Source organism: Thalia democratica, chromosome 9 (assembly GCF_965202585.1).
Source record: "Thalia democratica chromosome 9, ktThaDemo2.hap1.1, whole genome shotgun sequence".
Taxonomy (NCBI): Eukaryota; Metazoa; Chordata; class Thaliacea; order Salpida; family Salpidae; genus Thalia; species Thalia democratica.
The window spans coordinates 22,318,018-22,330,203 of NC_139173.1; the positions used below are offsets into that span (position 1 = coordinate 22,318,018).

At 28.0% G+C, this 12,186-nt stretch overlaps 2 protein-coding genes across 2 annotated transcripts in view; both read right to left on the reverse strand.

Annotated features, from left to right (window-relative positions):
* Positions 1 to 4,357: 4,357 nt before the first annotated feature.
* On the reverse strand, positions 4,358 to 8,618 carry LOC145843881 (large ribosomal subunit protein uL14m-like). Its single transcript, XM_082951143.1, has 4 exons — positions 7,877 to 8,618; positions 7,182 to 7,362; positions 5,813 to 5,884; positions 4,358 to 4,890 (listed from the first exon to the last, which is right to left on the reverse strand). The coding sequence occupies exons 1-4, from the start codon at positions 7,927 to 7,929 to the stop codon at positions 4,609 to 4,611; spliced, it is 588 nt and encodes a 195-aa protein (XP_082807269.1). The 5' UTR covers positions 7,930 to 8,618; the 3' UTR covers positions 4,358 to 4,608.
* LOC145843880 (protein ABHD18-like) overlaps positions 8,612 to 12,186 on the reverse strand; it is a 7,456-nt gene continuing 3,881 nt past the window's right edge. Inside the window, exons 3-5 of the mRNA XM_082951142.1 lie at positions 10,236 to 10,745; positions 9,511 to 9,716; positions 8,612 to 9,229 (exon numbers count right to left, since the gene is read on the reverse strand). Of these exons, the coding sequence (XP_082807268.1) occupies positions 8,993 to 9,229; positions 9,511 to 9,716; positions 10,236 to 10,745 (953 nt within the window). The 3' untranslated portion in view covers positions 8,612 to 8,992. The remainder of the gene's footprint in view (positions 9,230 to 9,510; positions 9,717 to 10,235; positions 10,746 to 12,186) is intronic.

The following is a 12,186-nucleotide window of genomic DNA, read 5'->3' on the forward strand; positions in this document are numbered from 1 at the left end:
ACTTAGATAAAAGTTTTATTGACCTTTTTTGTATGAGCTTTTTAACTAGATCTAAAATTTAAATTTTGAGGGATACTTTTTGTACTTAATAATCTCTACAGTAAAAATTAACTATTTAAAACCTAGTAAATAAACATATTAGTTCAAATATAAATGATAATAACTAATTACATAAACTAATGTCTTGTTTAAACGATTTTCAAAACTTAGCTTTACACAGGTACTAGTATATTTAAATATTTACAATTCAAAAAAGTATATCACAGTGATTCAAAAGCATATAAATCTAGTTAAAAGAATTAAGATTCAATAAACTAGAAACTAAAATAAATTATTTTGTTCATAATAGAACTAACATGAAAAATTAAAAAAAAATATAATTTAATAATTAATTATGCTTAAATATTGCATACTTTTACACTTTTTATTGTTTACAACAAATATTTTAAGTAATTTACTTACCCAAGTGCTCAATACTGACTCCAAAAAGATAATCATTATTTATTTGAAAACTATAATAATAATAAATCTTCAAAAATAAACCAAATATGCAAATAAGGAGATAGTTTAATACAAGAACAGTTCGTAATGAAGTATATTAAACAACACTTGTCAGACGAACTAACGACCTCAAAAAACTATAAAAACTGTTTTGAATGCAAGTCTTACACCAATTTAACAGGCAATTTAACGCACGCGAAATTTTCTTCAAGCGTATCTGTCAGCTGCCATTTGAAAACAGTCGTAAGATGTCCCGGTAAATGAGGTGATATGGTAAAACTGGTCTCAAAATGCTACTGCTGACCGGGTCTAACGGGTCACTCCACCCCACTGCCACGGCAACCGTCGGGCTGCAGGAGGTCAATAGGAACCAACAAATGAACTTTGGAGTTAAGTTTGTCAATTAGCTTAGACGGTAAGAAATTTATTCCAACCTTGTAGTTTGACCCTGTTACATTTTTTCCTTGTTAAAACTTTGTTGTAATCAGACTGAGATTGTGGACTTACAATCTTAATACCAGTTATTTATCTTGTATGGTTATAGTATGTTTTACGAGGGGATAAGTCAAATATGCATGAAGGTTTTTTTTTTGCGCAAAGGGATATATTTGCACGATTGACAGTTTTGCACGAGAATTTAAAAAATAATAATAAAATAAAAACTTAGTCAAAAGGGAAACAAATTAAATGCAATAATAATGAGCAAAGGGTAATTAACAATTCATACGGAGTTTTGATTAAAATAAAACTAAAAATAAATAACACATACGTAACGACTTATAAAAACTAAGAAACAGTATGATCAAAATCTTTATTTTTACAAAACTTAGGATTTCTTAATAAAATGCAAATAGCATCAAGTTTAATTGAATCAAAAATGCTATAATAGTTATGAATAATTTTGAATCCTTTCAAGTTATAACTACTTGCACAATCAGGGTTATTAACTAGGTGTTCTGCAATAGCAGATCTTGTCGAAGCATTTACTACTCTTTTAGATTTTTTTTATTTATTACTCATTTTACAAAATTCAACAACCCTTTAAGAATATGTTCTTTCATCCTTCTACCAAACTGCCTTGAAATCATACCGACATAACTACTTTCACAGAAGCAGTTAAACTACCATACTTTTTTTATTCTGATATTGGATTTTTGATCTCAGGTCTAATCAATGGTCTAGATAGGAAAATAACTCTCGGTTTAGCTAAGTAATAAGATTTACTTATTAATTGGTTGGTGTTTTTCTCTAAAATTCTTGAGTTCTTATTGACATAAGTAATCGAAAACTTTACCAGCCCTGCTGACTTTATTGTGTTTAAATTTTTAAGGTATAGATTAATATTTTTTTTACTAATTCTCGTTGATAGCCATTTTTATTTAGTATTAATTTTATCTGATTTATTAAAAATCCTTAAAATTTAAGGATACAGAGATGGTATTGTGATCGTGCTTAAAGTTATAATTAGACCTGTTTTGTAGAACTGTTTTGTAAACTATGTTTTTTGTATTATTTTAAAAAGTAAAATATTTTGCAGGGAATATTACAAAACTTATGCTTTATGTTACAGGTGGATAACTTTTATGGTCGGCGGTCAAAATTTATTAACTAGATAATCCTTTTTATTGGCCGGATTTGAAGAAATAAGTCAATACGATTCGCAAAATTTTCAAAGTCTTAATTAATTAATTTTATGATGCATAAAAAAACATATAGTATGCTTCTAAATAGAAAAATAACTACAATTTTAAGTTATGTAAGAAGGTAAAAACCAACATAACATTATGTTTATTTTTAACTTATTATTTCAAAGTTTGCCACATTTACTTAAAGTCTGCTTTTAAATATTTTAAAATGTACTGATACTTTTGTTGTATTATCTGAATTTAGTCAAAAGAATCGTTAATCTTATAGAAAGTTTATATCAATATTTACAAAAATATTCATTATAAGCACTGATATTAGACAAGTTTCACCAAGAGCGGATTATCAAACTACAATAAAGCTGTTTTAGTACATTTAAACAAATATGAGTTTGGCAAAAAGAAAGAATCTAATTACACTACAGCATTATTCAGCTAAAACCATTTTCAGTTAATTTGAAAATCACTTATGTTGTTTATACATAAGTTAAACTAATTTTGTAGTTTTTGTAACACATGCGTTCTATTTTGTATCGTTACAATTCTCCCTAAGGAAATTTTTTCAAATAAATTGTAAAATAAAATTTAGTTGTTCATTTAATAACATAGTTAAAAAAAATTCTACTGCCAAAACTTTTAAAATTACTAATTTAAACACAAATTTATTTCCATATTGAAAGCTCAGCGTGATATAGGTGTAGTTATAAAAACGGTAGTTAAGAAAACGCAGTAAGATTTTTTTTTTTGTTTTACAAAAAAAAAAGTCTAAAAAGAAATAGAATGAAAATTCTTAATTTACATACTATGTATATTAAGTTTAATATAATTATTATTGTTAGAACTAAACATCACAAAAATATGTATTGATAGTGGGTTTGTGTTAAATAACCAGTACAGTAACCTCTCGCATATTTACGCACTCTCGTTTAGTTACGCATTTTAGAATTATAAATAATTTAAAAATAAAAAAAAATATTTATTTTCTAAATATAGCACAAATTAGGTTTATTGTATATTTTTATTTTAGAATATGATTTTAAATGCTTTCTTACCTCCCTATATCTTCAGACTTTTTAAACTTATGTTCCTTAACTAATTGATAAACATTTAGTTATACCTCTGTATATCAGAAATTATGTTAACAATAAGAGATAAAATTAAAATTCTTAAAGAAATTTGACTGTGTTAAATAATAAGAGTATAAAACATAAATAAATAATACAGCACTCTTGCCCTATATATTAATAAAGCAACACAAATTTTAATATAGACACCACACTATTTCTTAATTGTAAACAAATGCTGAATTATGAATTGAATTTGCTAAGTAGAATAAAATATAAATAAAGATAAAATCTACTTATTATAAAAAAAATTTTACAAATATTATTATTTTAAATAAGTTTTAATCTTTTTTTTAAATATATGTTTAGTTTTATCTTTTGTTTTCATATTTATAAATATAGTTATTAAATTTTTAAAAGTGGAAAAGTCCCAGTCAGCTTTTTACTAAAAGCAATATCAAAAAACAGCCATTATAGTAAGTAATTTGGTACCTCTCGTATCTTTACGCATTTTTTATGTGGACACAATGTGCTAAATAAGCGAGATGTTACTTTAATCAACTTTATGATCAAAACCAAGGACAATTGTTACAAATTGTTTCTTAATGTCAACTTTCTTTTCTTTCAGTTTATTTTTCCAACAAAACTTCCACTTAAATTTACTTGACGAACTGTTGTTGCTTTTAAAATTCTTAGTTATACCGATTTTTTACCTTAATACACTTTTTTATGCCTTCATTTATGTGCAAACCTTTATCTGTATTATTTTGTTTTATAAATACTAAAAACTTGTTGAAATTCGTTAAAAAGTGTCTTTTATAACAAAATGAATTCGCTTATCATTAAACGAAAAACAGTTAGATTTTTTTAAATACTGTAGGCTTTTTATAAACCTCAACACGTTTATAGTTAGTTTCAGAAAATTTGTTTATAAAAAGTTTCTTTTTTCAAAAAAAAACCTTTGTATGTTAGCATTGATTCTAGTAATTTAGTTGTCAGTACGAATTAACTATTTAAATTATAAAGTTTGTATAATGTTATACTATTTCATCTGTATAGTTAGATTATACAAGCTTTTTAAATATATAATTTACTTTATAATTAATTTTTAAATATATTTATTAACTCAATAAACATTTATCATTAAAGCAATACGTTCAGTTTATTACATCTATAAAAAATAATAAGTTGGTGAAATTAAACAACTTTTTTCTTGTAAAAATCAGCAAATAAAACTCAGCTTAAAACTGTGTTTTGGTTTATAAATATTACCATCAATATTTAAAAAAATCAGTAGAACATCAAATATCAACCGCATACAATTCCAAGATGAAACAATTACACTAAACTAGTTTTCTAAATCAAGATAAAAAAAAAAAAATCTCCTAAACGTCAGCCAATCAGACGAAGGTGGAGGCGATGGCGACGACCTTGCTCATGTCGATGGGCCGCCTAGTGGCGGGTTTCCAGCTCCGCAGCCACCCCGGAATGGGGACCGTGATCCGCGTCCCCTCGGGGCTTCCCGACTTCTCGTCCAGGATGACCACGTTGGACGTGTCGCTGCGGGTTTTCCCCACGCCGCAGATGGCGCGCTGGCCGACGACCAGGGCGCGCTTCTTGTGGCCGGCCACGGCGACCAGGACCATGTCGCCGACGTTGGCGATCTGGGTCGGCGTGTAGCACTGCAGGGTGAGTTTAGTTTTTGAAAATTTAAAACAAATAAAAAACTAACTCATTTAATTTATCATGGAACTAGTTAGTTAAGGTGCAATTAAATAGGTGTCTGAAAGTTTTGTTATAAAAACATTTAAGTTTTTTTTGTCTTGAAAATAAATGTCATTAGCCATAAACTAATTCAAAAACTTTTATTAGGGTTGCCACTAGTTTTTCAGATATTTCTTCCAGGTTTTTCAGAGTACACGCTTTTACGTATATTTTTAATTTAAAGTCAAGTTTAAGGTAAAAAAATGTGTTAAATAGTATAACAAAATTGAAAAGATACTGTAAAACTCTTTAAATGTTTTTTTAATAAAAAATTTAATGATGATAATTTATTTTAATTTATATGATAGATTTTTTTTCGGCATTTAACACTGCAAAGAGGGGAATTTTAAAAGATTTTTGGAAAGATTAAACAAAGAAAAACTTTTATATTTAATTTATCATGAAACTAATTAGTTAAGTATTGTTGGTTGTGAATGAATTTCAAAACTTTTATGTGATACCGGTGGTTTTTAAAACTGTTTGAAAAGGTGTTAGTTCTATTACTAAATAATAAATTCCATGAAGTAATATATTTGTTTGTTTTAAAGATTACCGTGATTATAGAGTCAGGGTTGTTTATCAGTTTTTATTAACTGAAATAATTTTTTTTAAATAAAAAAAACATGACTAGTAGTTATAAAGTATTTTAGTAATCATAATATTTTTAAGTTCAGTTAAAACATACATTTGTATACAAATTAAAAATAAGAAGCAATATATTTATTTATGTGTACTTTGGATTGTATTTTCAAAAGCACAAATAAAATTTCTTTTTCAATAGTCAAATTAATATCGAAGTGTCTGTTTTATTAACTTTTGAGTGAAAATAAACAATGTAACCTGAATGACACGAACGGCTCTTTTGGATTTTTTAGCTTTAAAAGCCCATTCACTGTTGCATACAATCCTCACCTGCGTGAAACAAATAAAGTTTTGAAACGTCAATAATATTTTTATATAAAAAAAATTAAGACTAGACAGGAACGTTTTTCAGTTGTTAATTTTGAAAATTTTTTCACCTTTCAGCTAAATTTTTCTGAAATTAAAATTAAAATTATAAATGTTGCTCTTCTAAAAAAATGATATTTATATCAAAAAATATAACTGCCTATTTTTATTTCACCATACATACAGTAGACTACCGCTTAAGTACGCAAATTGAACCCGACCAAAAAGTGCGTACTTAGCACGGGTAGTGCGTACTTTTTGACGACATAGTATAATATGAAATTTAGTTGTTTGTTTTCTTTCTTACAACTAACCACCAAATAATTAATACAAACAAACAAGTCTTTTTATTTTGAATAACATTTAATACATAATTCTAATCTGCAAAATTTTTTAATAGATTTTAAAATGATTTGTTTTTTCTATAAAAAGTTTCTACATAATTAATACATACATTTAATATAGAAAGTCAATGTAAGTCAATGATATAAAAAAGAATATTAATCCATATTTTCCATATTTTGTTTTGTAAGAGGGAAAGTACCAAACTACATTGTGTTTACCAAACATTTTCAAAACATCAATGTGTGCACATTTAAATTAAATTATGACTTAACTATGTTGTATTTGTAGGTTTTTTTAACTTTGTCATCTAGATTTATTTATTTTATAGCCTTACAGCTCAAATATCATTATTCTTTTCACTTTTCTGCAACCACTACATAAGTATTTAGTTTATTAGCATTTAATAACAGGACTGTCACAGTCTCAGGCCACTTAGACTACTCAGGATTACTCACCCTAACTAAAAATTGTGAAAGTAAATACAACAAATATATTTAAAAAAAATTTTTAATATATAAAAAATTTGGATTTTTTTTGTCTTTCTAGATAAGTGCGTACTTAAGGCGGGGTGCGTACTTAAAAAAGTGCGTACTTAAGCGGTAATCTACTGTACTTAACTTTTTAATTACCTGAAGAGAAGCTCGCTGAAAATAATAGAACATAGTTGGATTAAATTCAATTAAAAACGATTTGAACAAAATAAGTAAAAAAAAAGACAAACGCTTTGACTGGACTCACAAAGCGTTTTCTAAATAAATAAAAAACATCCACGTTTACTTAAAGCACTTTGTACAAAAAATTACAAGTCTTTTGAAAATATGTCATCAGTTACAAGGAACCTTGCTCATATTAAGTAGTAATAGAAAAATTTTTCAACTTTCAAAGGAACACACAAAATAAAACACCAACAAGGAACCTTGCTCATTTTCTGCAGTCCGGACCGTTTGAGGAGGAAGTCTGACCTCTTGTGCTGGTTGTTGATGTTGGACTTGGCCTCCTTGTACCCGTACCGCACCCCGTCGAAGAACGTCTGGTTGTCGTACTGGTACACGTTGGGGAGCGACAGCTTGTGTGACGTCATAACGTGCCTTGCCGCGCTGTGGAAAACAATTTCGGTGACGCTTTGTTGAGATGAAGATTTTTAAAACGGTTTTAGAAATTTCTTCAGTTTTTTTGAATTAGTTTGGTATATTACATGTAGCAGTTGACAGTTTTTAAATAGAAAATATAAAAATTCTGAATGTTTAATAATTTTTTTAGTCAAGCTGTTGGAAAGTTAGCTTTTATATTATAACTTATATTTTTTATAGTTTATAAAAGTAAACTTTTTGATCATCAACTATTTTTTATCAACATGTGATATATATAAACAAAAATGTTTGACTTTCAATGAAAACCAAAAAAAAACACTTTTTCTAAAACGAACTTTTAATAGAAGCTTTTTGTGTACAGTATTTTTAACTAGTTTACAATAACTTTTATATACATATATAGAATAAAAATACATAAACACTGCGTACAATAATTTTCAAAAAAAAAAGTATTTAACTGTGTTATAAACACACAGTATCGTTTAATGAAATTTACCAAGCAATATAATTTAGCAATTACCTAAAACATTGGAGGTTTAGTGAATTTTTAAATTGAAGTAGACATCTGTTCATGACTGCACTTTGTTGAACTCAAAACTTTCAACACAATACTTATCTAAACCTGTTTTCAAAATCTGATGAATTATTATCAAGTACGTTTCAAAAAACTATGCCTGTTACATAAGTAAAAGATTTATACCTTTAAAAAATATGATTTGAGTCAATATGCGTATAATATGAGCTTTTTAAACTATGTTAGGCAAAGACTGTTGAAGCTGTCTAAAATTAAAAAAAAATGTAAGAAAGCGTTTTTCTTTGAAACAATTATTGATAGTTTTGTTGCAACTAAATTTACTACACGTTGACAATTAAATATTGCTCAAATAGTATTCAACATCGCTATCATTTTATAAAGTCAGTGCTACTTTAATGTTTTCAATTATTTGGATTTAAAAACAATAATTCAAACTTATATCGATAATGAACAGTTAAAAATTCTGTTAATATCTCAATTTTTTATGGACTTGCTTATAAAGTTTTAGAACTTTTTTAAAGAAAATTTGGAACAAAAAAAATTGCTTAGTTTTTTAATTTTTTTATAAATAACAAGTTATATTCCATATTTCATAAAATTAATTCATTGCAATAAAGTTTTACACAATCTAATACTTGTCAATTATCAAAAAAGTATAAATTAAAGGTATTTTAAAAAATTGTCATAAACATTTAGTTAAAAATATTTTTAGTTCAGAGTATTGTACCAATTTTATTAATACTTTCAATTTTTGAGTATATAGCAAAAATACTAAAATTATGCGTTAAGTTTTTTTTTTTTTTGAAACAACTTGTGATTTAAATCTTACATTTAAAACTCAATAACTTTAATGAAGTAATTAATAGTAGCACCAAACTTAAATCTAAAAAAACACGTAAACTAACAGTTTTAAGATACACTGAAAAAAAAAATTTGCTACATTTGAACAAAACATATCAAACAATCATTACTTTTGTTTTTATAAAATAGAACCGATGCAAAAAACACTTTAAAACTTATTTAATTGCAGTACTTCGTTCACATTCACTGTACTTTTTTAAATTAATAAATCTCCTTCAAATTACAAGACCATATAACTCATCATAACTTGGTCACAATTTTTCTTTGCAAGTTCGACAGAGCAGACGCCCAACTAGTCGATTTATTGTCAATTTTATTATCTTGCGCAGTTTTATCAACGTTTTGATGCGTTACATCTCCCAGAGGTTTTTCATCCAATGACACAAGCAGTCTGTTGAAGGTGTCCACAATTGCCTTGATGAAAGTTCTTTGGTAAATAAGAAATCCCAGTACGTGACCAGTGTCTATTTTTCTAACCTAAATTTTTTTAAATTATTTTAGAATATATACAATCTAAAAAATTAACCTTTACTGTTTAATCTTAATTTAAATAGCACATAAAAGTTTGTGTAACTTTTCATTTCTTATAAAAAATATAGGGCTTTCAATAATTTGTAAAACATTTATAGACTTTGTTTCAGGTAAGCTGGTCAGAAAATTTTTCATTCTTTTATTTTAAAAACATTTAAAAAATCTTAAGCTAACAAGTAAACATATTAAAATTTAATTTTCAAAAAATCAACACCAATTCAACCAACTTGGCAATCGGGCCACACTTGGTCCATGGGCTTCAGCTGGAGCTGGGGGTAGTAGGCGTCGTTGGTGGCGATGACGAAGGTGGCGAACTTGCCGTTTGAAACGGGAATGGAGTAGTTTTGTAGGTGGGTGAACTCGTCCATGAGCTTCTTCATGAAGGAAACCGTTTCAAGTCGTCGCTTCTCGCTTCCCACTGCCTGCTTGTTGTCTGCAGTGGTATCTTGCATTACAAAGGGCCGCGTGTGCTTTCAAGTGCGTATACCGGTATTTTGGTTTGAGAATGAAATAGTTATGGAGTACACATGGAGTATTGTTATGAGTATGGAGTTATGGAGTTATGGAGTAGTATACAGTTTAATTAAAAATTTGTGTACACAGAAAACAATTAAATCACTTTAAGTAATTTATAAGCCTTTTGGTAAAAATGTCTTAAAATGTAAAATATATTGCTTTGTTTTAATTATAAAAGAAACTGATACAATCTTTTTTGATAAAACTTAGTTTCCTTTTATATATAGAGCTATAAACTCAGATTTTTTTTTGATACCATATGCACTCAACACAATATTTTATGGTACATAAAAATACTGTTTAATGTATAACAGAAAGTGCTAACAGAATGTAAAACTAAGAAAACTTTATCTATAAAATACTACGATTGGTAATTTAGGTTCTTTTAATTCGAACAAAAAGAGTATAAAATACTCTCAATAGATCGAGCACTCACTCTTAATAAACCAGCTTGGCGACTTCCTCTTAAAAACATCATCAGCTTCCTCGCAGGGAGACTTCTCCAGCTGCGAGCAAATTTCCTTCTCGAAAGCCTCGTTCTCGCCGTACTGCTTCTCCAGCAGCCGCCACGGCAGGCTCCTGCTCATCACCCCATCGATCCACACCACGGAAGCGGACGTCCACGACATGCACGGCACCACCGCCAGCTCCTCGGGCCACCCGGTGGCGGCCAGGCTGGCCATGTGACCGCCCATGGACACGCCGGTCACGCCCAGCGGACCGAACTGCCGCCCTTTGAGCCAGTGGAGGAGGACGGTGGACTCAAGTATGAGGCAGCAGCCCATTATGAAGAGGTCGTTGACGTGCAGCAAGCAGGACCGCCACTGGTTCTTCGGCTTCCTCAGCCCGTAGAAAGGGTTCTCTATCAGGACAGAGGTGATGCCGTTTTTCAGCAGTGGTTTAGCCATGTACTCTCTCCGCCTGTTGAACCCGTGATCGCCCGTGCCTAAACGTTTTTTTTTTTGAGCATGAAGTTAATTTATTGTTCTATAAACATCTGTTTAGTTGATTTTGATTTTTTAGGTTTTGAATTCTTTATTATGGAAGGATAAAAAGATATTTATTGGGTTAAGAAGTACAAAATGTTTATATTAAAGGAGTAACTATACCACAGTGGGCTGAAAACGTGGTTCAATCGGCCATTGATTAAAATGAAATAATTTTGCTGAAAAGAAAATCAAACTAAGCGTTAAAAATAGTTAGACAGAACTTGATTTCTTTGTTTCAAAATTGTTTTTGTTATTTTTCTGCTTCAAGCATTTAAGAAGTTATGTAAGTTTAAACCTAACCAGTTTCTGCCTTTTACAGTTTAAAAACTACAAAAAATTCTTCAAAGTTTTTTGTCAAAAATTGCTTGCAAAAACTTACAAAAAATATCTACGAGCATAAAGTTAATTTAATAGCAAATTTATTAATTTTTCAAAAAACATAAAACTTTAATGTCAATTATTTTCCTATCTTAAAAGCTATCTAAAAATTTTTATTTTTATTTTAGAGAACGCACCTTTGTCTTTAATTTAAAAAAAATTGGTTTGGGGTTTGAATTATTTCATGGGGTCCCTCCAAAAATAAAGGGTTTTTTTTTTTTTTTTTCATTATTATGGTATTTAAACCAAAAATAAATATTATTTTATATTATATTTTTTATATTTTCCCTTAGTTTGCATGTTATTTAAACTCTTAGATGTTTATTTTATAAATAATGTTTATATCTTTTACGATTTAGCCCCAAAGCAAAATTATGTATACTACACTATCATTTGCCTTGGCCATTTCCTAGATAAAAAATTGATAAAAGAAAAAAAAAATTAATAAGAATGTGAATTACAACAAATTTAATCAAACTAAAATAATTTAATTTAATTTGTTGTAATTCACATTCTTATTATTTTTTTTTCCTTTTATCAACTTTTTGTCTAGGAAATGGCCAAGGCAAATGATAGTGTAATATACATCATTTTGCTTTGGGGCCAAATCGTAAAAGATATTAACATTATTTATAAAATAAACATATAAGAGTTTAGATAACATGCAAGCTAAGGGAAAAAAATAAAAATAAAATAATATTTATTTTTGGTTTTAATACCATAATAATGAAAAAAAAAAAAAACCCTTTATTTTTGGAGGGACCCCATGAAACAATTCAAACCCAAAACCAATTTTTTTTTATTAAAGACAAAGGTGCGTTATCTAAAATAAAAAAAAAAGTTTTAGATAGCTTTTAAGATAAGGAAAATAATTGACATTAAAGTTTTATGTTTTTTGAAAAATTTATAAATCTGCCTATAAAATTAACTATATGCTCGTAAAATATCTGTAAGACTTATTTAGAAAAACGCTCTTACAATTTTTCTTAAATTTAGTTTAATTAGTATTGGAAAATACAA

What these genes read in the sequence shown, in the direction of transcription:
- LOC145843881 (XM_082951143.1), bottom strand. Translation starts at nt 7,929, where the DNA reads ATGAACAGATGTCTACTTCAATTTAAAAATTCACTAAACCTCCAATGT. An exon ending in CTAAACCTCCAATGTTTTAG is followed by an intron (nt 7,363 to 7,876) that starts GTAATTGCTAAA and finishes TGTTTTCCACAG; the next exon opens with CGCGGCAAGGCACGTTATGA. An exon ending in GACTGCAGAAAATGAGCAAG is followed by an intron (nt 5,885 to 7,181) that starts GTTCCTTGTTGG and finishes TGTTTCACGCAG; the next exon opens with GTGAGGATTGTATGCAACAG.